The following is a 26,679-nucleotide window of genomic DNA, read 5'->3' as shown; positions in this document are numbered from 1 at the left end:
GGTTTGACGCATACATTTTATTCAACTTCAAAACAATCCAGAGATGCGTTTCGAACGAACACAACGTCACAACATGCGTTGCAAGTCTGAACCGCGATCGACAGACGATGGGTTGCCTCCTCCTGCCCGTCGTAAATTCGGCACTCACCTCGCGCGCGGTTTGCGGGGACGAACAGCAAGACACTTAACTCTGGCGCACAAGCCGAGATGGCTTTTTGCCACGCACACTGAACATACCCCATGCGAGGTTCAGTCGTACGTCGCTTGAGAAAGATAATCCAGACCATGGGAAGCACTTTCCACCCGCAGAAGCACGACGTCGCATTTCATCGCGAAGGCGTCCACAACACACACACACATCATCGCCTCCTGTAATGCCAAACGCATCTCGCACTTCTCAATGGGAGTGAGTGGTACGGCTGCAGTGCCCACATGTCGCGAGGTGGGGCCCCGAGCTGAACCGGGATCACGCAACCGTAACTAACTTCTGGAGCGGTTTGCGCCTTGTTGCCAAGGCAACCGACGTTTGAGATTGTCAAAGAAATGGCGCTCGCTCCAGCGCTAGAAAGCTCAGAGCCACGCCGGAGCACGTTTTGCCAACGTTGCCGCTCTCCCCCACGCGCCGCACCACGCTGAACTGGTCACATGATTGAAGCGTTTTGTGCACGGGTTCTGTATCGCTTTAAAATGTCGTTTTTACATGCCGCCGGCAGGAATTACATGCCGCCGGCAGTTTCGGTATCGCAAAATTAAGTGCCGCCATGACGCTGGTAGCCAAGCGAAAATTCAGCAACTTTGCATATGGGGCTTTAGCTTTTCAGCATACCCAGCAATAAAGTAAAGCGATTCCATTGTGTGTAGAAATAAAATGTGTTCTTGGCTGTTTCCTTTTTTGACACCCTATTTATTTATTTAGTCGCTTCATTCCTTGCGCCCACGGGCGGCGCTTTCGCTCTTATCTCTTCTGCTGCCATCCTGTCCGTCTGCTCCTGCCGCTTTCAGTGTGTGCACGTGTAGAAGTTTTGTAGTATGCCTTGAAGGTGAAAATTTTGGTGTCTGCGAGTGCTAACGGGCTCAAAATGTCAGAGAAACTGAGAAAAGGACCAAACGCGTGCTTCGATGCTGTGCGATGCGACAACTCGGGAAGGAATAACACAGCGAAAATTTTCCGCTTCCCAGCGGACGGCATGCAGGTCAGCACACTTTTGATTCAGTGAAAGTTATGAAGAAGCAAGCGCTATCCTTATCAAAAAAGCTGCTGGGCGGACCGAATAATCTTCTGCTGTTGCTTTACAGTGAATTTCTTTTTGTTTGGTACAACGCATTTGTCCGTAATATTGTAAGCATGTTAAGCTACTTGTCGGCAGTTTCTCATGAGCCGATTGATGCCAGCGGACACGCAGACGGAAATTTCGCTTCGGTATCGGTTTGGTGAGTGGTTGCTCTTCATTTTCTTTCCACCAGAGAAAAGTTGGAAATTATGTTCGCCTAATGTGCCTAAATGCTTCTTCGACGAACTGGTTTGTCTTTAGAGCGTTCCGACGATCAGTTTCTCTGAATGCTAATTAGCACGAAAGAAGCCCCAAAAATTATTTACGTGGCAGCGGACCGCTCGCATTTCGTGTTACGAGAAGTTCGAGTTACCTTCACGACGGCCGAGCGGCGCTTCGCTTTTCAACCTGTGCTAGGACACATTTTTTGTACCTTGTTTCCACTCTCAATATTTGTTTCGGTTTTACGTGTTTCTTGATATCCACGGTGGTATTTGTTCCATTTACCAAGTGTGATGTATGGCGAAATTGCGCAGAAAATTTGCTAGCTATAAAGGGTTTTTTAGGCTAGCAAGTTTGCGAGAATAAGAATATGGACGGTTTTAATGGTGGCGAAATGAGCTGGTCATCTCACGTAATCATTTTATTATTCACAAACGCGTGTTTTTATGAAACATCGTTTCTGTAGAATTGTATTGTGTACAGAAAATGAACGCGGTGACCTCTGCAGCAATTTTGTATATTCGACGAATTGTTCGAAGATTTCTGTTATGTTTGTGTAACCGACCCAGAATGCGGACATTTGTACTTACTATACGAGATACACAGCTATGTGCTTTTGTGGCTTGTATTGAACTTCGCTTGCCATACGTTGCTAATAAAATCAGTGAATAAACCACATTTCCCGCCTACTAGTTTTTGTGCCCCAAACAAAATTGCCACGCTTCACAGGGCGCGCTGCCTCACGCGTATTCAACTAAGAAATATATCCAAACAAATGTTTTCTGCACGTGCTGAGAGTCCAAGCAAATTAGCAACTGAAAGCTGTCGAAAACAAGATGTGCAGCAACAATCCTATCTGAAAAGCGAAATGCAAGCGGTGTTTGTTCACGCTTGCGGCACACAAAGACAGGCGCACTCGTTCAGACCATAGCAGATGATAAGCGGCACGCCGTTTTCTCCTCGCGCATCAACGAAAGCGTTGCCATAGAAGCATCAGTGATTTTTTTGTTGTTTTTTAGTTGGACAGTTTGGCCTACCAAGCACCAGGGGACAAATTGGCGCTAGTGGTGCAATTATCGGTTACCTGGGGGGTATACCAGCTGACCTAGCCGTGTTACCACCGCCGCAAAATAAGACCCGGCACCAGCGGGGCCACATCTGATACGGCGCTTTTTGGATAAACAGTGCGCGGTGCATGAAAGGGACCGAGCGCACGATCCTCCCCGAGCGGCTGCGAGTTCGCCGCCGATAAAAAGTCACGTGCCGCCGGTAGCAACGGCAGCAACGTACACCGCGAAAGGGCAAGGCCAGGCCGCCGCACAAATGCGGCCAGATTTTCGTTCGCTTTTCCACACTCTAAGAAAAAATGGTAGAAAAAAGGAGGAAAATGCGGGTTTTCTCCCCCAGCCCGGAGAGTTTCTCCCTTTAGCTCATTACACGTAGCGCCCTCCGTACGGCATCTATGAAACACGGACACAGGGAGCATACGTTCTCCCCTGTCGTCCGCGATCTGCCGTCGGCGCCGACGCCGATGACGAAACCGTTCTTCGTTGCACAACGGCTTTCACCGATCAAGGGTACGCGAATATTCTGTGCAGCATCACCCCTGCAATGTGGTACTTCCTTTTCCGCTCACTTTTTTTTTATCACCATGTTCTCGCCACGCAAACGCACGGTTCTCCAGACGTGTGTTTCGCGCACATTCTGTGGTAGCTGCTTCATGTGTGCTGGGTGCGACTCGCCTGGGCCCAGTTTAACGTTACCACCGCATTTGTGGACGCTTTCTACTCACTCCCAAGGGTAAAAGTGGGCAGCGATTATACTAAACTGCCCCTTTCTTCATCAACAAACACGGACAGCAGCATATTGATGCATCAGTGACCAACAACAAAAGGAGCCCTGCAGTAGCGTAGGTAGCGTTTTGGCTGGCGTCTCTGAATAGTTGCCAGACCAGTGGTGCGCTCTTCGCTAAAAGAGCGAAAGCAAGGCAACTCAAACATACGCGCCATACTACTTCGTTACACGTTTTTTTTTTCTTCTTTGAGCTATTCTACTACTTACAAAACCTGAAACTAATAAAAGGTTGCAATTGCACGAGTTACATTTGACGAAACAACAAAACAAAGCTGAGGCTCACGCATTGGTGTGGGTTATTCGAAACAGACAACAAGCTCAGGGTTCCTATACTCGGTGACAACTTAAGAACGGCACCGGAAGTTGCCGCTATGCCTTATCACCGTAGCCGGATGTTTCTCCGCGCGGCGCAAGTAGGGCGTTACTGGGAATATTTTGAACATGGCGTAAGTCGTTCTCGTAATTTTTTGGACCTATATGCTTATAAACGACTCCAGTGACAACAAACGAACTGCGTGAGACAAGGCAGACGATATCGCGCATTCATAGCAAACCCCTTTCAAAACGCGCGCGCACTGACGTCACGGGTCCGGCTTTTGGCGGAGTGATACACTACATCAGGTGGTGCCGTTCTTGAGTTGTAACCGAGTATAATAGCACGCTCTGCAATCAGTGGTATAAATACTTTGTGGCCGTTTAACGTGCAGTTGTGCTTTGTGCTTTGCGGACACGTGAAAAGTGTACTATGTGTTGTGCAATGTGTATGTATACGTGTATTGTACTATGTGTTGTGCAATGTGTATGTATACGTGTATTATGCTTGCGGTGTTGTCTATTGCATGTATTGTGCTTTGACAATGCCTTCAACGAAGAGTATGTTGCTATGTTTCTTCCAAATTTGTGCCCGCCAGCTTGCGGCCTTTGTAATTTGCTATATTACGTTAGCATATAGCGCCCACTGATAGTTAGGCTTAGTAGCTGCCCCTCCTCCTCCCCAACTGTTTTTTTTGCGCCATCTATCGGTCATTTTTGAACGTTATTCCAGCTATGGTGGCTTTCGAGCTCGCTAGATGGCGAGCAGTGTCATCTCTTTGCTCCTGCAGCGGATCCGTTTTTTGAGCCGCCTGCACCGCCTTTGCGCTAAGGTGCACGATTGCAGACGATCTGCGCTTTGATGAATCAGCTGTAGCAAGGTAAGGCGATTAACAACTAGTCGTTCTCTAACGGCCGCATTGGATGTTTGTGATATCGTGAGTCGCTGAACGGCAGGATTACAAGCGTTTGGGAAATAAAGGCAGCATTTTGAATGCAATCGTTATGACTTCTGCTCTGTTTACAGCGGCGCGTACGCGCTAAACGCGTAGACGGAGCGCTTATCGGGACGCATGCAAGTCGCGCATATTGCTAACCGCAGTTCTGGTGCGCGGTAGGTAATGTTTTGGGTATTTTAGGCGCATTTTAAGCGCACACAACCACAGTACCTACCTATTTGTACTCCCTCGATGCTCAAACCGATCAGCTCGCTAGGACTTTCTCGCATAAAAAACATTGCTCGGGTACCGCCGCCAAGGGAGGAACTCTCCTCCATTAGCTCACGAAAGGGGGAAATCTTCCTCCATTCCTAGGGGGAGAAACGCGATCCTCCCTGTTAAAGGGATAATCTTTCTACCTTTTAGGGAGCAATATATGATACATTCCTGTTTCACCCTTAAAGGAGCCATGAAGACAAAATACAAGTTGGGTTTATTAGAAAGACTGCTTAGTCCCGATAACAATGATACCAATATCATCGCAATCTTCGAACAAATAATGGAGATATTAAAGAAAACGTGTGAAGCCGTGGCGACCCCCTAGGCAATTTCCCGCAACTTTTCTATGACGTCACGGAACCTTTTTTGTGCGATTGGCGGCCGCCTAACTGACCTGTCGCGACGACACATGACTGGACGTCTGTAATGGGGCCTCTAGTTCCATTTGACCGCATCACTTGAACGCTAACGTGCAGTTAACGCACTAAAAATTATATTTTATTGTTGGCCCGTATGACGTCATTCTTGCTCATAACACGTCACTGTGGCGCAAAATTTGAAAGTTTTTAAATACTTCTTGCTTTTTTTTTGTTAAAAAAACACCTTTTGTGGCTCTAATGAAGCTAAGTGAGATACTGAATCCTAGCGCTTTCAAATTAAACGAACTTGTATTTTCTCTTCATGGCTCCTTTAAGGGAGAAACTACCACACCCTTTTTAAAGACGATAGTCTTTCTTGGGCTACTTAAACCCAGAAATTTTGGTCTGTCTGTATGTCTGTCTGTCTGTCTGTCTGTGACTCGATTCAGCCACCCGGCCAAAGCAAAACAATGCCTGCGCAATAGTCTTATATAGTCACAGCTAAATCTACCCGTCTATGTCCGGTGTAATGTTCATACTTGTCAACATTGTTGAAGAACAACAAGACATTACGCAAATATGAGGCAACAAATCAATACAGAAGTGATATTTGCAGTGTTCCTTTATAAAAATTCAAACATGCTTGACTTTTGCGAAATGAAATACTTCAACTGCAGAAAAAGAATTCACTCCGCCGTCGCCTGCTGTCGCCCGCGCCACTATAGCTTCTGGTGCCATTTTAAGAAATCAACCGGCAACAGTTACGCAAGGTTCCACTAGATAGTTCCCACGTTCTGCTTGCAACGCACGTGGAGTAGGAAAACGCGGTTCTATAAACGTTGAAGTAGGGTGCCTCGATTAACGCGCGTCTTCGCCGTACGGCAGCGTTCGCATCAAGACACCCGGTTTGGAGCAGTGGAACGCGGGAAATTTAAAATGATTTAAGCAAACATTTGGCGTCTTTACCTTGGGAGGAGCGCGACGCAAGAGGAACAACATGAGAGGTGAGCGGTAAAGCACATTTACTTCGCAAAAGCCGATAAAGACTATCGTCTTTTGACGGCATTTGCAACGAAAGGAGCAGATACGCGGCCAATTTTTCTTAGAGTGCAGCCTTGAGCGGAGTGCGGGATTCATGGTGTCAACAAAGCTTGCCCGTAGCAGACGGCAGTCTGAGGAGCGCCATAGCGGAAGTACGTCACCGCTGAGGAGCGCAGCATCATGGGAGGGAAGGCTCGCGCGCCGTCAACAGCGAAAGGAGGAGCAAACGGGGTGCGACGATAATGAGCGGTTTTTGATTTACGGTTTCTCAGGTAATACTAATATTCTTGCGGGAGGAGATTGCTAATACATAGCTTTATTTGGTTTCATGTGCATCCACGCATCGGCGGAAGGTATTTTAGGACCCCTTTAAGAACACATAAAAAGTAGTTTTTAGATTTCGCCCTAACCTACACCAGCGAGGTGATTCTGCATTCCGGAACTAAAACGGTGTTCCTAAAGATGCTCAAATAAATCTTTCACCGATTCAGTAATCCAACTGATTTTTGCTAGAATATGTTACTCATACAAATGCACAGAACCCTTTTTAAGGATTTCACTCTGCGACGCCGCTAAAAGGGTCAAATTGTTTTTTTACAAATGACACGGCTGATGAGCCAAAAAGGCCTGACAGGTTATGTACACGTCTAGCCAAACTGCTCTTTCAAACGGCTACAGATTGCAAGGGCACATTCTGCTTACGGTTTTGGAGGTCAGTATTTCTTAAAATTTTAAAAATTCCACCACGGAGAGCGTGAAAAGCGGTAAAATAGTTTTTCAGATATTAATTTTTTTACCGCCCGCCATCTGAGATATCGAACTGCATTTTGTTGGGATAGGCACCTTACTCACGTATCTCAATACTGTTATACAAGATTTTTCAATGACACCCTCCAAATAGAGGAAAGCGGGATTTCGGGAAAACACCGTGTTTTTACACTTTCGTAAATAACCACCCAGCCAGTTGATATGTCCCATTCGTTTTTTTTAATGCTGCCCATTTAATTGCCCAAAAACCACTTTCAGGATTTTGTCCTAACATTCTGATAAGGCCAGCGAGATTTTTTAATCTGCATTCTTTTGGACGTAAAATTCAGTTGAGTTTTCCCGCGTTCGCTTAGCGGTCGCCATCTGCTGACATCTTCGGCAACTACGCGTCTCCCGTAGGCGCAGGTGTCATATATCATAAATGTAAAAGAGAAGATGTACCAGTAAAAGCAAACCAAAGCTCCTTCTTCCATCCACTTTTCCAAACTTTGAGCTGTGGGAGAACCTGGTGACTAACAGCGATATGGATGTCCAGACAATACTTCCTCTAGAGCGAAAGCTGCCCACTCATCACATGGCTTTCTGAAATTGGGAACCACTCCCACTTCGCCGGCTCAATAAAACCTTTTTCACTCACTGACTCATTCGCTCAAACGCGCCATCTTGGTGCAATTTGTTTAGCGAGAGTTGGAGTAAAACACCAGTACCAGTCGTTTCGCATTACCAGGACACGCCTGCAGTAGGAGCCTATGTACTGACAGCAGGCAGACGCTCCCGAGTGTGTACCGCTTCCCAATAAGTAGCCTAATATGACGACTAACAAATACCAATTGCTGTCCTTAATATAACGGCCCACGCGGGCACCGCCGGGTACTACCGCTAGTGTGTCATAGAAGCGATGGTCGCGGCCGTCTTTTTCTGTGATCACGCCATAAACTTTTAACATAGCAGCAGACGATGGCGGGGCGGCGGTGGCGGCAGGGAAGGTAATAAAGCAGCAAAGCTTGCATCGGAGCAGAGAGCCCAGCTATGTTAATAAAAGCGATTGAAAGAAATAAATAGATACGGTAAAAAAAATTGTGTGGTGTTCTTTAGCTCGACATCCGCCTTTCGCTCGCTTTTGGATCAACGTTACTCGATCGCCTTGTGGTGTTGGCGCCAAATTTGACTTCCAGAAATGTGTTTTTCTTGTCAGCCTCAGCTACCGTCTTAATTTTTATAGTACATGGCAAGTGTTTTTATACCTTTCTTGCACAATATTTGATACCTTGGTAGCGATCTTTATGAGTGACTCGTCAAATTACACTGCATGTCGTCATAGCTATAGGTGCAGCACGTCACTGATTGCTTACGTCGTGCTTACGCAAGAAAACATGGGCGAAATGCCGGCAATTTCTGCAGTCGAGAATAGGGCCGTAGTTTATGATTGCACAATACAAAGCTTTAAATACCCAAGCGCCCAATCACCACGCCCCCAATGCGTCACAGTTCTCCGCGCACTCAGCCGACAATACAAAAAAAAACGTAACAACAAAACGAACGTTGAGGCGCACGAATGGCGAAAAAACAGCAAAAATAACCGCATCATACATGGATTAAGACCCCCCTCCCACCTCCAACAAGCATGCCCAGAAGGTGCACCGAAATAACGCTGAATGTGCATCCAAATATGCGACTTCTTGATTGAGCAGGGTGTTTAAGGGATGACTGATGCAATCGTAACCAGCTTTTATGATAAGGCTGGCTTCTACAATTTCTCGTGTTTCCTGGTTCTTATGTCGGAAAAGGATGGCTGTGCGCTCAAACACAGGGGCACAATCAGGTCTGCATGCGCGGCTATGAGAAGATAAGCGGCTCAGGTCACGTTTTTCGTTTGAATAGTTATGTTCTTTTAGTGATCACTACACAGCTCCAAAGCACATTATGTATTCGATGCGTGAGGGTGATGTACGGGTTTGAACGCTGTTGCTAATTCTAGTCTGTATTGATGGGTCTTACTCGATGGTAAGTCGAAGTGCCTGAATGCATTCCTATAGAAGGCGACCTTTTTTGGTGCACCTGGGGTAACCCCAATCAGTGTGGGGCACATTGAAGTCGCCCACTATGAGAACCGCATGGCGTCGAGTAGCCTGTCTAGCGAGGGAAAAGAGCCTGTTAAACTGTTAAAGTTATGCCCAATGGCTTTGCGACTGCTATATACATAAGCTGACGGAACTTTCATAATCGCTGTTTATCAGAACCAGCTGCTCCATTCGTCTTTGTTAAAACACAACCAAATTGGTAGTCCCAGTCCCATTCGTTACAAGCAGTGCGCAAAAGGTGGCGTTTCTCTAGCGGCCAGATGTCTGAAATGGTCTCTACTTTTCGTTTCCCGCCCTGCAAACCAATCTTTAACGTATCTTTGCCGCACGACCACTTAATTCCCTCGGGTCCGGGTTACCCAGTAAGTGCTGCCGAATAAGTTAATCATGCCGTGCGAAGTAAGCGCGCAATGGAGGCGAAACCGCGCCAAAACAGGCCCAGCACAATCGCTAAAGCAGACGACGAAGCCGTCCCGCCAACGTGCCCGCTGATGTGAGCAGTGCGGGGGAACGCTGGATAACGATTCGCGCGTCATCTACACTCTGCTGCGTATGAAAACCGCCCTCCCCCTCCCCAGCCGCGTTGGTTGCTTCTTGTCCCGTACGCCACTAAGGAACCTTTAGCTGGTAGAGGCAGAGAGCTTTGCTCTAATAGGTAACAAGAGCGAGAGCCTATGTGAGATGCATCCGCCTTCTCTTGCGTTACGAAACCGGCGTCTATCCGATTGCGCTATCATCGCATTCTGGGCGCTCAGCATTTCCTTTGGGTTCGTAGCGGGGCTTTGGACTTTGACTGAGTTGAAGTGGACAGGTGTTCGGGTGAGGAGGCGCACGTCGGGGATTGGCTACGCCTAGTGATGACTATAGCTCTGACCTGCAGGTGTTCTTCTAGTTGTGAGAGACGGCGTGGGCTCCGTGGCATCAGTGTCAGATCTACCGATAAGACTGGCAGACCTAAGAAAAGTCAAATTAAAGCTAGTGAGGACCACCAGCCCCACTGCTTCCCCAGTTTTGGCATCTCGATTACGAAGGTGGTCGAATTCTTTTTGCTATCGAATTATTTTTGTTACGTTCAGGAATCACCGTCATTCCGGAATGCCAAGGCGTCTGTTCTGTGGGCATTTATCTTTCGGCGCGGGTGTTTCTCGAACCGTCGATTTAAATCGAGAACATTGTAGATCAAAGTAGATTATTCTAGGCTGTTGACGTTAGTTCAAACCGCTCGCCCTATCAAAAGCTATGGGTTGCTATGGGCCCAGATGATGTATTGCAAATCAAATTGTATTCCCTTCTTGGTAAATAAAGTTGAAGTTGAAGTTGAAAAGAGATAACACATGCGATAGAAAAATAAAGAACGGAACACGCGCTTCTCTTGGCACACAGATAACGCGGACAGGACCAGTCCGGCGGTAAAAACAAAACATAAACAAACCCATGGCATGCGTCGAGGGAATATTTTATCGTTACCTTGTTTTTATCTCGTCTCCTTTCGACACCAATTTCAGCATGCCATTTTTCAGTTGCTTTCGTAACTAGAACCCGCGGCCTACTCCAAAGCCAACCCCTATCGCTACGAACCCAAAGAAAATTCTGTGTGCACGAATGTGGCGTGGAAAAAAAAGGTAAGTGGCTTTTCTCAGTTCAGAAAGATGCGAGTGACTGCTGCTGCTCCTGCCTGAGAGATCAGGTGTTCCTGAGTCCCGAGCTGAAAGAGGGTCAGTCCGCACTCCCACTGCTCCGGGGTGGGGGAAGGGAGGGGGTTCGTGTGGTCGGCGCATGCCCATACAAGATGGTAAGTCGTATTGGGAGTGTGGCAGGTAGGGCAGTTGTAAGGGTATGTAGTGGGGGATATATGGTGAAAAATAGGGGTCTAAAAATATGTTGCCTTCTGGAGTCTGCGCCATATTCGGGAGTCGCAAGTGTTGAGGGAGGGATGAGGAAGTGGGGAATGGCAGCGGTTCTGACGGTAGTGGCGCAGTATATCGGTGTATCGACTGGGAACGGGATAGTTGGACGAGGGTGCTGCTAAGTCACCTGCCCCCAATGGCAATGCCCGCAGTAGGATATCGCAGGCAGCGGCATGCGCCGCCTCATTCCCTTGAAGTGAGGCATGACCTGTGGTCCATACAATTTGGATGTTGACGGGGTCTTGATCATCTGGAGAAGCTTGAGGGCAGGAGGTGAAATGCATCCGGTCAGAAAGTTCCGCAAAGCTTGCTGCGAGTCAGTAAGGATGGTTACATAGCCGGTAGGCGCTGTGGTCGCGGCGAGGGTTATGGCTGTCTCATCAGCGACAGTGGCGGATGTCAGGATGGAGCCTTGAAAATTGAGGGCAACCATTGCATGGGCTTTTCGGTGCGAGTAGGATGCGACATCCGTGTATCGGGTGTCGGGGTGGTAGGAGTATCGTTTCTCGATTAGACGAACGCGTGCTTGTCTTCGACCCACGTCGTAAGTAGAGTGCATATGGCGCTGAATTGGCAAGACTTTGATGTGTGTGCAGATTTGGGGGGTCATGCGTTGTGGTATGTCCAATGAGGTAGGAACGGAATGACCCAGGTGCGTCAAAACGGTGCAGCCCGTGGGTGTGAAGGATAGGCGAGCGGGCTGGCCGACTTGATGTGCTTCTAAGAGTTCAGATAGTGTACTGTGGAGGCTGAGTCGGAGTAGGTGCGTGGTAGGACTAAATGCCGGGGGCCGAAAAGCAGTTTTATATGTTTTGCGAATTAGTGCGTCGAGTTTGGAGTGTTCCTTTGGTTTCAGTTGGACGCATGGTGCCCCATATATGATGCGATTTATCAGGACCACATGAATACGTTGGCAGGTGTCTTTCTCTCGGAGGCCGTGGTGCTGTCTGCAGACTCTTCTGATGAGGTACGTAAGCTGCGTGACGGTCATATGGAATTGCGGAAGAAGAGGGGCTCCCGAACTGTACACTTTCAAGGGAACGCCGAGAATTCGAAAAGTGGTCACTTGCGGGACGGGAACGGAGGAAGGAAGGAAGGAAGGAAGGATAATACAGTGCATGAAAGGCAGGGAGGTTAACCAGGTTACAGTCCGGTTGGCTACCCTACACATGGGAAATCGCGAAGGAGGGATTTAAAGAGAAAGAAAGAGTATTGAAAATACAGGAATAGAGCTTGAGGAGCAAGAAAAGGAAAATTAAAGATAACTACAAAAACAAAACAATAGGCGCTAATAAAGCCTAAACTGAAACGGTAAACTAACCAAATAACAAATGAACAATGGTGCACAGTGTCTCTACAATCGTTCAGACAGGCCTGTGTCCTTTAAGAACCGAAGTAGTGCTTTTGTGGCCTTTTCAGACTGTGATGGGCTACGTCTGTGACACAGAACAGTTTGCGCAGTTAATGGCTGGTTGTCGAGGTTCCGGAAAGCGGTTGGCAGGTGCAGTCTCTGCGTTGCAAACCGGACACAGTGACACAACAGGTGTTCTATTGTCTCGTCCGTGGCGCACACGTCACATGCAGGGCTGTCAGTCATGCCGATAGTGAATGAGTAAGCTTTAGTGAAAGCAACTCCAATCCACAGTCGGCACAGTAGGGTGGCATCTGAACGTGGCATGTTAGTGGGTAAGTGGCGCTGCAGGTCAGGGTCGAGCAAGTACAGGCGGGGGTTGACGTACGGGTCAGGCGTTGGTTGTGGAGGACGGCCGCGCGCGTGTGCGCGGAGAACAAGTAATGCGGATATTTGGGGTGCACAGGTGAGGCCTCGGCGCTGTAAATATTTGAGCGTGCACATTGTGGAGAGTTTGGCTGGAAGTTGAAGGAGGGCGATATTGAGAAGTAATGGGGAAATGACAGGCCCTTTAGGAGTGCCTTTTGTCGGCTTGGGGAAACGGTCAGATTGTATGGTTCTCAGGCGTATTGTGGCTGTCCGATCTCTCAGAAAGGTTCGGACGAAGTAATGTGGCCGCTCCATAGTTAATTGTTTGAAGGCCTCGCAAATTGGCCTCGTGCGTGACGTAATCAAAGGCGGCTTGTACGCCAACAGCAAGGACGGTGCTGGGCTGGGTTTTGCTTAGGTTATCTATTTTTTGCCCTTTTCATTGTTGGAGTACGTCTTGAGCGGAGAGGTGGGCATGGAAGGCAAATATGGTATAGGGATAGATATCCTTGTCTTCGAGGTAGGTTGTTAGGCGATAATCACCATATATTCGAACAGCTTACCCACGCACGAAGAGAAATCGGCCGGAGGTTGTCGCTGGCTACAGGTTTGTGGGGCTTCGGTACGAGTATTATGTCTAAATGCGGCCATTGCTGGGGGAGGGTTCCAGCTTCCCAATGTTTGGTAAAGAGGGTAAGGATAGACGAGAGAGTTTCATTGCCTAAGTTTATGAGTGTTTTGTTTGTTATGCGGTCTTTTCCCGGCGTGGTGTTGCGCGTCAAGCGGGTGAAGGCTTGCTCCAGTTCTTGGATCGTGAAGGGAGCATCGACATTCGGGTTAGCAATCCAGGTAGGGTAAGGTAGTGGGAATTGGCGAGTTTTCGGGGGACCCAAAAAGATCTGTGTGGACTGCATCAAGCAAGTGGTTATGGGAATGCTGGTGGTTGTAGACGGGTCATTGTAGCTGCTGCTGCGCTGTTGTTTTGGATGGTTTGGAGACTAAGAGGTGGCGGAGACTACGCCATATGCGCTTGATGCTCAATGTGCCTCCCCCCCCCCCCCCGTTTGTCGCAGAAAGATCGCCAGTTCTGGGTTTTCAGCATCTGAGCGTATTGAGCGGCCCGCTGGGTGATTTCCGCAATTCTGTGTTTGAGGGAGCAGTTATGTTTGCGAGTTTTCCGTCTGTTGACGAGGCGTCGACGAGCCTCCCACAGATGAGCGAGGTGGAAGTCGACTGAAGGATTGGCAGTTGTGAGTTGGGCGAGGAAGGATTTTAGTATGTTTCTGCTCTGGAGCAGTCATTTTGGACGTCCATCGTTCGAGGTCTTACTCCGCAAGGGGAAGGGATGTAGGATATTTGAGGAAAGGTAACCAGTCTACAAGCCTTGCTTGTCCGATGCGTCGTCGAAAGGGAAGATGGGGCAAGGCGAGGGCTAGGTTGTAATGATCGCTTCCAGACTGTAGTAAGCGCGCCCACTCTAGATGGGGTGCTGCAATGCGGGCAAATGGAGGTCCGGCGTTGTGTCACGAGTGACACTTGTTCCTTGTTGTGACACTTGAAGGGTGAGGACGTTGCATAGTGTAAACATATGATGTTGGGCTGTATGAAGGAGTGTCATGCGTTTCTTCGTCGCTTGAGGATACTCCCATGAATGGTGGGGGGCGTTGAAGTCGCCGAGCAAAAGCAGGGGGTTTGTGCCGGCTCTCTTTGCTGATTCGTTCAGGAGCGGATCGATATCTCGGAGGGCATGTTGGGAAGGACTGCAGATGTTCAGGATGGATAGACTTGGTTGACCGGGTTGCATAGGAATAATTTCTGCAAAAGTATGGGCAAACGGAGAAGAAATGGGGTGTTCTTGGGTGGTTAATGCCTTCGCCACCAGAACCGCCGTCCTGTGTCCGCGGTCATGGGTAAACGTGGCTTAGCCGGATAGTTGGGGTTTCAGAGCATCAGCTTCTTGTAGCGCGATGGTGTCCGGTGGGGATAGGGTGACGTGATGACGGAGCTGGGCCTTTTTCTATTGACCGAGCGGCAGTTCTATTGATAGAACGTCACTGCGTTAACATTATTCGCTACGGGTGGGAGGGAGGTGTTCGGGGCTAAGTCGGCATCGTATTCTGGGGAGGGCTTGGCTTTTTTTTACGTGGTGATGGACGGTTGTCTGGTTTGCTTGCTCTAGCGCAGTAAGACCTTGGCTGATGGATTCATTAAGACGAAGTATGGAGTCACTGGTTTGTTTGAACGTTTAGTTGAGGGTAAGCACTGCGTACGCTATGTGTTTTTCTACCATGGGAAGGACTTCAGTTGTGATTTTCTCGTTGATGAGAGACGTGACGAGGTCGGTCGTTAGAGGATGTGGGACGGTGATAGCAAGTGCGGGGGTTGGAGCTTCATTTAGGGATTGCTGGGAGGCGCGGTTGGCTGCTTCGAGAGCTTTTGTGTGCGCGAACATTGCGGCGTTTTGCTGCTTGATTTCCGCTAGTAGCTGCTCTATTGCGGTGGGAGCTTGGTGGGTAGTGGTGATAGGCGGAGGGTTGAGGGAACTTGTAGGGAGGGGAGGGTAGGCATGAGCAGTGGGAGTGCCCGATACTATGGCAGACCATCTCGTCTGTTGTGGGTCGTTGGCTCTAGTGCATGGTGGGGCGCTCCCGGAAGATGAGGCACGACATTTGGGCCCTGGATGAGCTGGAACCAGTTTCTTGGGACAGTCTTTGCCGGCTGTGGTGTGTCGAAGATCGCACAGTTTGCAATTGGGCGAACAGATAGGGTCTTTTGGGGGTTCACCCAGTCCGCAGTCTCGGCACTGAGTGGGGTCGGAGTTGGGACACACGTCTTGTCGATGTCCAATGTCATCGCACAGTCGACACACCTGCACGGTGCGCCGAAAGAGGCAACAAGCGGTAGAGAAGGCTTCTAACCTTCACATACAATGGTACGTGGGGCCCTTGGAATGTCAGTAAGGCCGAGGTAGTGGGGCCCATTAAGCGGGCATGTAGCAGCTGAGGCTTGTTGGATTGGACTAGTTTGAGGTGTGCATCGGAGGTGAAATCCGAGTCCAGGCCGAGAATGACACTGGGGCTGTTCTCCGGTGGAGGATTCATATATGGCATGAGTTCGTACTCAACTGCTCCGAGTTGTACGGTCTTGATCGTGCCGAGTACGAGGTGCGTACTCCTTATGGTCGGTGCTTGCGACGACGAGATTGTGTGAATTTGGCTCTTGCACTATTCGTAAAATTTTTGCAGAGGGATGGTGCTGGTGGTGGCGATGCCGTGTTCTTACGTCGGGAGCGTAAGACTTCGATCCAGGGGTTTTCTGTGGGAATGGTTCGGCCGCTGTGCTCGTTGAAGTGCATGTCATCCGCCGTGGAAGCCAGAGCTGGGAGTCTGGGTTGCGCGCCTGACGGCAGAGCCGGTGGCTGCGATGTGGCGGCAGCTTGGTGCGCTAGGCCTGGTTTGTAGACCTAGCGCTGATGCGGGCGTTGAAAACGTGAGCTCCAGCTTTTTGCGATGCAGACGGTCCTGGTCGGTCGTCCAGGTGTTAAACGATGCCGCTGGACGTTAAGAATTCGTTAGGGGTACAGCTAGAGTGTTCGATTGAGGTAATCCGCTCATTTCCAGTGAAGAATCGGGAGCCCATACGAGGCCGTTGCACTCATGTGTACCCCCATGTAGCGAAATCCCCACGAATGTTTTTAAAACCGTCTTCAAAATGTCATTGAGCTTCTTGTTGGTGACCATAAGACATGTGGCGTCCGCGGGCGATCTATAAAAGCTAACATTCACATTGCAAAGTCTATACTTGGATGTGTTTCCAGTACTTCAGCCCAAGTAGCCCTAGCACAACTACATTTGGCACAGGTTTTTGATCCCGTCAGCTACCAGTTCCATATTTCGTGCTCTACAGCATAAGAACGCAGGATCATGGCCTACCGATGGTATTCGAATATGTTATACCAATGGCTCTACAGGAGTGATGGTATATTTGACAATAATATTTGACAATAATCTGGCGAAGTGTGAAGATGGGGGGGGGGAGGGGGGGGCAATTAAGCTAGAGGACGCCAATTCTCCGTTCTTGTCACGCTGTCTAACTCCATTTGAAGTCAAAACTGGCGTGTCGGCGTTCAGATTCGACGACCCCTGCACTAGGAAACCAACACAGTCAGTGATGATCGTATATAAATATTCCGGGCCCCGCGCCGTGTATGCGGCTGTGTTATGTTATGCTGTGTTATGTGATGTTATAGAAGTACACATCTTTGCAGGCAGCGGGCGTGTGATTAGGTGCGTGTTTTGCGTCCTTTAATAGCGCTTAATCTGTTTATTTAATTGGCGCTATTGCCCCACCTACTCGCTAGTATACATGTACCCTGCCGTTCGTAAATCGTGCGACGTAAAACGTTAAGCAAGAATCTTTTAGTTTGCGAAAATACGAAACAAAATTTCCACTCGTTTCAAAGGCGGTGCCAGGCCAGCAGTGTCAGCTGAGTCGGCTGCGCAATTCTTGCGTTCGCTTGCATGCTCCCGATGAAGCAACCTTTTGCAGTTACCTCAGGATGTAAGATGAGCAGCGTTCCGTGTTTATGCTACTCGTGAACGTTCCTTTGTTGACCGCACGCAAGAAGAAAAAAACTAACTGTCGTCAAACAGTTAAACCACCCGACCTGGCGATACTGTCCCACGCCGCGACCACCGCGACAGCTCGCGCAAAAAAAAGCCGACAAATCGGCTTCTTTTACCGGATATTATTTTGTTTAGCCTCTGCAGCTACTTTAAGGGCTATTTCATACAGCATGCAGTCATTTAAACACGCCACAGAACGTCACAACCAACTTTCACTCTGGCTTTTAATTGAAAACACATGGAGGCCGGCGAGGGTCGTCTGCTTTTGTACTACCCAGAGGCGTCGGCCGCTAGGGGCGCTGCATGTCGCCAAAACTCCAGCGCAGGAGGCCTATTCCGGCCGTTCCCAGGCACTTTGCGGGTTGTCCAAGGTAGCTTTCTTACACACTGGGGGACTAAGCAAAACTTGCAGCAAGCGCGAACGTGGCGTGGCCCGCAGAATCGTAACACATGTCAAAAAACTAATTTCCCCACAGACCGATGGTCGACCGAGAAGCTCTAATAAGGTCCCTGGACACACTGCGCGTGCGTGAAACCCGTCTTCCATTGTGTCAGAACGGGGACTTGAAAAGCGCGAAAAGGAATGGCTCTAGATAAGACCATTATTCGCATCGATCATGACGCACAATAGTATGCCTTTCTCTCATAAACCACTTATCGGTATACATTAATATCGTTCGTAGATGCGTTTACTTATGGCTCAAAAGATCGTCGCATCGGTTCGCTCTTCCTTTGTGATTTGGGTCTTCGAAAGTTTCACAATCATCATGGCTCACTTTTAGCTTTCGCGCTTCCCTCAACTTCCTTTACAAAGCGATGGTAAAAAATTTTCTGTAGTACATTGGCCCAACTGGGATTTTATTACATGAAAGGAAACTTTTATCTGCTGAAAAAGTTATCCGGGGGGGGGGGGGGGGCAAATATCAAATTTGGAAATTTGGGCGCAAGATAGAAACCCGACTCAAATGTATTTCCCATCACATACGAAGGTAATAGTATATCTGGGCACCATATCTGAGCTATCACGTAGGTAAGGAAATGCGCCCATTCCCTACGTACGGGTGGCTAATTAGCGAAGCTGTAACGTGCAACCGGTGTTTACCCTTGTGTTACTCCTTATGGTTCATTAAAACCTTTTTCATTACACCTTGCGTGTGTGTGGTATTTTCGTCCGTTCTCGTTCCTGCTCGCGGCATCGCTAGTCGTAAGCTGCCTGCTCCTCGGGAGCATGTATGACGCGTGGCGTACTCATTTCGAAGTAACGTAGGGATGGTTAACGCTGCTCCGCACGCCCCGCAGCCACCCCTGCTTACTAGACGGTTTTAGCATAGCGGCTAGCTTCGCCAGCCTACAGGGCCAGTGCGCATTCGTTCTGGTGCCCGTCTCGCAGTGCCCGCGCATTCGTTACGTTGAGGGGTGGCCCGCCTCGCCGCGCCTGCGAGCGCACCCGCATTCGCAATCTTGTCCCGGTACCCGCCGCCGGTGGCGTAGCGTACCCTAGCCGCTATCGCTTCCGCTGCGCTGCACGCAGTAGCTCGGTTCGGGCGCGCTCAGGTGCGAGATAGGTCCTTTATCGCTCCCTCCTCTTTGCACCTAGCTCCTTTCAAGCCTGTTTTTAGAGCATGCTCACGGGGTTACGCCGGAGGAGTTTTCTGCGTACGCGGAACCTCCGTATTTTCTTTTCGCATGGACCAGAGCTGACGGGTTTAGACCAGAATAATAAGAACCACAAGAGTGCCGAAGTAGATCGCAACGGGAAAGAATCACCAAGCAGGAGCTTCACGCGCTGGTAGGTATATTTATAAAAAAAAAGCGGCTACGCAGGCTGAAATTCATAAGCAGACACTCACTTAATATATACAGAAAGCTTGGTTCATATCAGCATTTATACCTTCTATTATGGCCTTAAACACAGCAATTTGGCATTGTTTGCTGCCGCCAGTCGCCTGTAAGTTAATTCGAACGACATGCACCAAGAGGACTCTCAGGGCTTATGCTGTTCATAGCAAGCATCTGCCTTGCTTTGCTCGTCTATAAATAGTAACGTTTTCATAAAAAACGTTATTGATCAACAGCGTCGGCTTACTGCAGACATAATTCTCCACGTGAAGCGAGTGTGAAACAGTAGTCCTTCATTTCAAGGAGTTTTCAAAGAACGCTTCTCCTCTGACGTACCTCCAGGGGCGCAACAGCTGTGCTGACTTCGCATATAAATGTGCCGACCCCAGCGGCAAGAAACTCCATAATTTAGAAAGAGGGCATACAGAACAGAACAAAATGAGAATTTTTGCATTCGCGGTATTTATTTGCTCCTACTTCGTGGTTAACGCGTCAGATAATTTTATTCTTCAAGATGATCATAGCACTTTGAATATAACAGAGGTAAGCGTGTTGCACATTTACAAATGTATTTTTCGCGGTCTTGTACGCTCATGTTGACACTTAAAAAACTGCATAGCGGAATGCCAGACCAAGAGAAAGAGTACGCATGAATAAGCACGAAACCTGAATGCAAACTTGCTATTCTGTGAAAGCTCAAACTGAGCACCCTGCAGGCCAAATATTCCTATAAGAATTTACTCTTGCGGAAAAATTTTACCGAATGGTTGATAGAACGGCTGAAGGTCGAAGCTGCACGGAGAAACCCGTACTCGTACTCGAAAATCAGCAAACCCCCATCCAAGGGTTAATAAAACTCATCTCATTGAAATGAAGCAGTATATTCTGGCGTCACAAGTGAGGCACGATCGAATTTTCCTGCGATATGCGATGCTACAGCAGCGTGAGGCAATAAAAAGTCGTTTCTCTCATTAAAAAAATGTGCTTCGCTGCAGATTAAATGTACGAGTGTCGAGAAAACGTGCAACCACGTTAAATGTGTATACATGCAAAAAAATTATTCAAAGAGGTATTAATGAATTCTCGGAAGGTGTTAATGCCACACTCTCCTATCTCGCGAACTGGATTGATTGATTGATTGATTGATTGGTTGATTGATTGGTTGATTGATTGATTGATTGATTGATTGATTGATTGATTGATTGATTGATTGATTGATTGATTGATTGATTGATTGATTGATTTTAGGGTTTAACGCGTCGACGCAGCGCAGGCGATGAAGCGCACCGTAGTGGAGGGCTCCGGATTAATTTTGACCACGTGGGGATCTTTAACGTGCGCCGAAATCTCGTACACGCCTCGCGAACTTGAGGATCGGCCCCACGAGTGCTCTTTATTCCAACTTCAAAAGACCAAAGCTCAGCGTTTCTCTAAGGCTGTTTGCGAGGCACATCTGCGCGCAGTGCCAACCGGCATACGCTCTCTTCCCTAAGTGTCAGTGGCTACCTTTTCTCTCTTAAGGGTGGCATATATCGACTGCCTGTCCTGACTTTCCTCTTTCACTAGTCTCGACATTCCGTCGACGTCGTTTCAATTCCATCGTTTTTGTAGCTTCCCTGGCGCGGCACTCATTTCTCACTCCGTTTTACACTACGGATAAAAGCCCGGAAGTGGCGACCCGAGGCATCCAAACGAGCAGAAGAAAATGGAGCTGAGACGGCATAACGGGGACAACATTCACACAATGAGCGAACACCAAAACGCATGAAAATCGTCTAGTGATTTTGATGTCTTTTGATGTTTTTTAAAGATCGACTAATGCTTTTTTTCTGAAATTTAAATTTTGGGCCCTTGTTCCTGTTAATTTAAATCTAATTGTCTCTAAACCTCCCACAGTTTTCCTGGTTCCGGTGTTGTTCCCCACTTTTTTCCTGTTTTCATTTGGGAGGTGGAGAACACGGACAGGAATTGGAATTGGAGATGCAACGGCATAACGGGGACAACATTCACACAGGCGAACGACCCGCTTTCACATACTGTTAGGGCGAAGATTTAGAGTTCTCACTAACGGCGTCTACAACGCGAAAACGGGTGGAGTGAAAGAAAAAAAACGCCTCCCGTGGCCGGAGTCTAACCTGGGTCTCTTGTGTTACCAAGCCGGCGTCTATACGATTGCTCCAATCCGACATTTTTTTCCTTCACTGCATGGAAAACTGCACTTATTACACCCTAAAAAGCTGTCAGTCATCGAAGAAGATGAATATCACTGCATCTACAAAAAGCCGTCCGTCAAAGCGCCGGCAAGCAGACGCACGTGTTCAACAGATGCAGCCATTCTGGTGGATCACTTTGCGCCGCATAAATGCTTCGCACCAACGCAGCCTGCTCCAGAAAAATGGGCTTCGTTGGGTGAGGGGGTTGCACGTGCCTGTCAGTCTTGCGGCATTGCCACAAGTTATATGCAATCCCATCACAACAAATATTTCATAGGGCACTTCAGTAGCATCTAGAAAAGGCAAAAACCGAATTTTATAAGGGGTAATGCTCATATCATTTTTAAAGTTCGTTGCAAAACATCCCAGAAAACACCGCATCCCGCCACAAAACAAAACAATGATCAATGCCACCATAAGGGCAGCGTTTTGAAGCGTGTCACACGTATGTGTCTTCTGCCAAATGCAAAAACGCTTTTCTTTAAGCAGTATACATCAACACTCCCAGTGAAAACATGGTTGCGCGAAAAAGGATTGCCTATTCCTGGGTCTGACAATCGCCGCTTATGTAATCAACCTGAAACCATTCCGACATGGTCGGAGCGGTTTGCATTTGGGAAAGGTGGCATGGAAGGGCAAAATTAGATAGAACACTCCTGCATCACACCGCGTAAAGACGACGATGATCTGCCACGAGAAAGCTTCGCGTTCAACCATAGTGGTCGATAGATTTAGGGGTGCCTGATTTTTACAGCTGGCCGCAATATAGCGGTTGCACGTTTATGGGATATTTGGTTTGTTGAGTGTCCGAGATTCCAGTCACTTTTCGGTTGAACGCCGCCTTTATCACGCACTGGTGGTTTTTACTTAATAGTGCATCTCTACACGGCGTCTTAGGGACAGCCCGCATGTTCAGCATGCAACAGCGGTGACACAGGATTTCATTTTTCTATGAAAAGGGGGAGGGGGGAAGCGAGTGGACTCACAAAAATTAATTATTCGGTGAACATGATAACGACAGACGAAGAAGTGAAAGATACAAAACAGCAAATCAGATATGGTAAATTTAAAAACAAGAAAAATTAAACAAATAAAGTAGCTATTTCACGAGAGGCAGACTCAGTGTTCTAACCTATCTCAGTCCCAACCAAGCAAAAAATTTAGGGCGGAGGCGTTTATGCTAATAGATGAAACGAGGGCGTTTGGCCAAGCGTCTAAACTGTAGTACTGAAGGGAGGAAGAAGACGATGCAAGAAGGAAAAATTATGCCAGCAATGAGACGACAGATCTACACCCCTGGTCATGTGCAGTCAAAGCCGATATGAAAAAAGTAGAGCTACAGCAGCTATGAAACGTGTTCGCACACGCCAATGCGGCGCTGACGTGTTGCGGGAGTGGCACGCTGCGGGGAATAGGGCCAAATCATCAGCCAACCCAGCGTCAAGAGGCGGTAAATCACCCACCACGAAGAATATCGAGACTGGCAGAGCAACGGAGACGGCGAGAGAGGCCTACCAGGAGGCGCGACAGTGAACAACCTAAAGCTACTGCAATGAACTACGAGGCGCCTAGCTCAACAGCAGCTTGAACAATACCGGTAGCACGGTGCTTCCCAAACAGATTGAGCGCATATATGTATACAAGCCAAATGAAACACTCCGCGACCTCATCCAACATGTCGGCGCACACAATACCGGCACATTGATTCGACACTTCAGCACTTCTGCTTTCCCATTCACTGCATAACAGGTGCTAGCTTTTCTGGCGCTAAAACGGGTGAACTGAAAGAAAAAAAAAACGCTTCCCGTGGTAGGAATCGAACCTGGGTCCCTCGTGTTGTAAAGCCCGCGTCTATCCGATTGCCCCATTTCGGCATGGTCGAATCGATTTGCATTTGGAGAAGGGTGAACGGACGTGCAAAATTACAACAGAAAACTCCTGCACTTCACAGTGTAAAGACGATGATGATCCGTCACGAGAAAGCATCGCGTTCCACCATGTTCGCTGTTAGACGGAGGGGTGCCTGATTTTTAGGACGGAAGTTTTATATGCCTCATTCTGCGAAAAACCGTTGTTGTCCGTGCAAGGAAATCGCCGCCGCTATATAGAGCAAAGAAAAACGCATTTGGTCCGATGGGATGTGAACCCGGGTATCCATAGTAGCAGTAAATGCCCTTCCGCTGCGCTATCTGTGCATGTTACCCAGCGCAGAACAAAAGTCGTCGTTGTTGTTCCTTCCCTCGCAGTACATACTCACTTGGATGAATTACCAAGGATCGGCAGCTTCGGGGAACTAATGTGACCGCTTCACAGAAATCCCCAAACTATTTAACATAAATGTAGAAGTTGTAGAATAGTGGGTTCTGCGTGACACCACCTGAGCGTAATGGCACGTGAGTAGAACAGGTACACACTAGCCGCGCACAATTCTGATTGTTGGAAACTGTGGCCGGCGTCGTTATAGTACTGCAAGACGAAGAAAACGACGCTGAATAAAGAACGCAGACATGGCGTAGAAAAGAAGCCGGTCGAAGTAACTCGCGCCAATAGACAAAAAAAAAGCTAATAAAAGGACGCAAATACGATGTAACAGAAAAGGAGTTGTGGACAAGTATCAACATGCTTTCACCTTCACAGCACATGGCCGGACTTAAGTGACCAGAGGAATTTCGTGAAACAAAGCTTTCTTTGACTGCTCTCCCGGTTTTCTGGATAGCTACTGCTGCTTCTGACATTATTGCCGCGTGTGCTGTCGGATTCTACCCGACAGCACGTAACGGTTGCATCCGCGTATCGCTCCCGTGGGGCAGGGAAAGCGACTCTCGTGGGGGAGGGGAGTGCCTGAGGAAGTTACACCAGATAACGTTGGGTGCCTCACGTCACGCCCAAGAGGCTGGCCCGGGAAAGCTCCAATACAGCGCGAGAGGTGGACGGATGGCACAGGAGGGGCAGTTATGTAACACAGGCGACAGAAGGCTATCGTCTTTCGGCGATATTTGAAGCGACGCGAGCAGATGCGCGTCCAATGTTTTCGCTCAATTGAACGTTTATGGCTTTCCCCTTAAAAAGTGATGGTGATTTGTAGGGTGTAACGCGCCGACGCTACACAGGCGATGAGGCGCGCCATAGTGGGAGCTCCGGATTGATTTTTACCACCTAGGGATCTTTAACGTGCGCCGAAATCTCGAACACATGGTCGTTTTTGCTTTTCTCCTCCATCAGAAAAGCGACCACAGTGACCTTAAAAAGTGTCCTTTTCATAAGATCCTGAGGACTGCACCTCAGACCACTGCCCCTTCAGCGCAAACTAATAGCGCTGTTAACGTAGAATGTTTCAAAATTAACGCAACAATTTTAAAGAGTTTCTGCCCTCTCCTCCCCACTAAACTGTCGATCCAGTTGCGAAATAGCTGGACACTTCTGTTGTATTCGTTCGTTTTGTACCGGCCAGCAAAACCAGCTGCGAGCGCACCTTTTCTTTTTGACCCTGTGCGCCTGCATTCTCTCCCCCCCCCCTCCCTTACCCTCTCTTGATGCCAACGCATATAATCACGCTTCTGACAATAAACGCTGTCGTTGACTGCCCGACCATCGTCCACGCTACTGCGCTGTGCGCGCCTGTGTTACTACAGTGGCGACGAGGATGGGATCCGCCCATGCTCCCCTAATAGTTGAAGCCGACGGCCTGCCGCAACAAGTGCCGACGACCATGACCAGCCTCCAGCTCCCAGTCTTCGACGACACAAGAGATAAGTGGAAAGCGTACCTTATTCGGGCTGAAGCGTATTTTGAAGCAAATGCTATTACTGACTCCAAAAGGCAGAGAGCACTTCTGGTGGCAGCACTCAACACGCAGACTGTGCAAGTGCTAGCGGGGCTAATTGCACCTCGGACGCCGAATTCCCTTACTTACGCCGAAGCGGTCGCAGCCTTAAATGACTACTACGATCCCAAGCGTCACGAGATAGCAGAAAGCTACAAGTTTTTCACCCGGTGCCAACAAGAAGGGGAGTCGGTGCACGCGTTCCTAGTCGAAATACGGCGCATAGCAGACAACTGCAGCTTTGGAAGTGCGCTAGACCGGATGTTGAGGGACCGGATTGTTTGCGGCGTACGCTCAACTAACTTGCGCAAGCAGTTACTGGCAAAGAAAGATTTAACCCTCGAGGAGGCTGAAACAATGGCCATTGCAGCCGAGGCAACCGACAGCGATGCGAAAGATATGAGTGCAGAACCACCGACTGTGCTAAAAATGCGAGCTCATGATCGCTCACCCTCTCGAGGTAACCGTATACACGAGGCGCGTCGAATGACTGCGGCCCACGAAGCACGACGAAAACGCCTGCCGCTGGGCTAACGCACGCTGCTATCGCTGTGGGCGACGCGGTCATTTGGCAAAGAAGTGCTGCAGTGCTGCAGTGCTGCAACTGATGCAAAGGTTGGAAGGCGGGCAACGAGTGTAAAGGCACTGACAGTTGAAAGCGCGTCTAGCAACGGCGACATGAATAGCGCATACGTTTGGACGTTGATTTCGGGAAGAAAAAACGGTTTGGAACCACCCATACGCCGCACGTTTCGATGGGGCGACGTAGAACTGGCCATGGAAGTCGATACTGGTTCCCCGGTCTGCGTCGTATCGCGCCAAGTGTACGATCGACATCACGCACAGTGGCCGCGCCTACAACCACCACGAATCAAGCTGTCGTGTTACGCGCGACAGCTTCCGGTGTTGGGTGAACTCGAACTTCCAGTGAAGTATAAAAATGTATCTGTGACTAATCCGCTGATCGTGCTTGACTGTGCAGGACCCAGCCTATGTGGCCGCGATCTCATTGCTTTGCTTGACACGACGGGCGTTCCGATTGGAGGCCTGACTGCGCCTGACCCTACAACAAGTGCCAAGCCAAGCGAATATATGCTGAACCGACTGGTCGGCGAGTTCGAGGATGTTTTCTCAACAGGACTTGGAATAATCAAAGGTCCACCAGTCAGCCTGAAACTCAGAGACGGCGACACCGAAATTCTGTAAGCCCAGATCTCTTCCTTACGCCCTCCGCGATAAGGTCTCTCGTGAAATTGATCGGCTGGTGTCACTTGGTGTTCTATCGCCCGTGCAACATACAGAATGGGCTACGCCTATCGTGGTCGTTTTGAAAAAGGACGGAAGCGTGAGGATATGCGGTGATTTTAAGGTCACCCTTAACCCGGCATGTGAGGTGGAGCACTACCCTCTTCCGGTTATAGAGGACA

General features: G+C 48.8%; 1 protein-coding gene across 1 annotated transcript in view; it reads left to right on the top strand.

Moving 5' to 3' along the window:
* The window catches only part of LOC144168388 (uncharacterized), a 39,757-nt gene extending 13,299 nt beyond the window's left edge, over window positions 1-26,458 (top strand). The window contains exon 2 of the mRNA XM_077697387.1: window positions 26,235-26,458. Coding sequence (XP_077553513.1) covers window positions 26,235-26,458 — 224 coding nt within the window. The remainder of the gene's footprint in view (window positions 1-26,234) is intronic.
* The last annotated feature ends 221 nt before the right edge of the window (window positions 26,459-26,679 follow it).

Source organism: Haemaphysalis longicornis, unplaced genomic scaffold (genome assembly GCF_048455015.1).
Source record: "Haemaphysalis longicornis isolate Haplotype H1 unplaced genomic scaffold, Haemaphysalis longicornis Haplotype H1 scaffold_2, whole genome shotgun sequence".
NCBI lineage: Eukaryota > Metazoa > Arthropoda > Arachnida > Ixodida > Ixodidae > Haemaphysalis > Haemaphysalis longicornis.
This window is presented reverse-complemented; position numbering and strand designations above follow the sequence as displayed.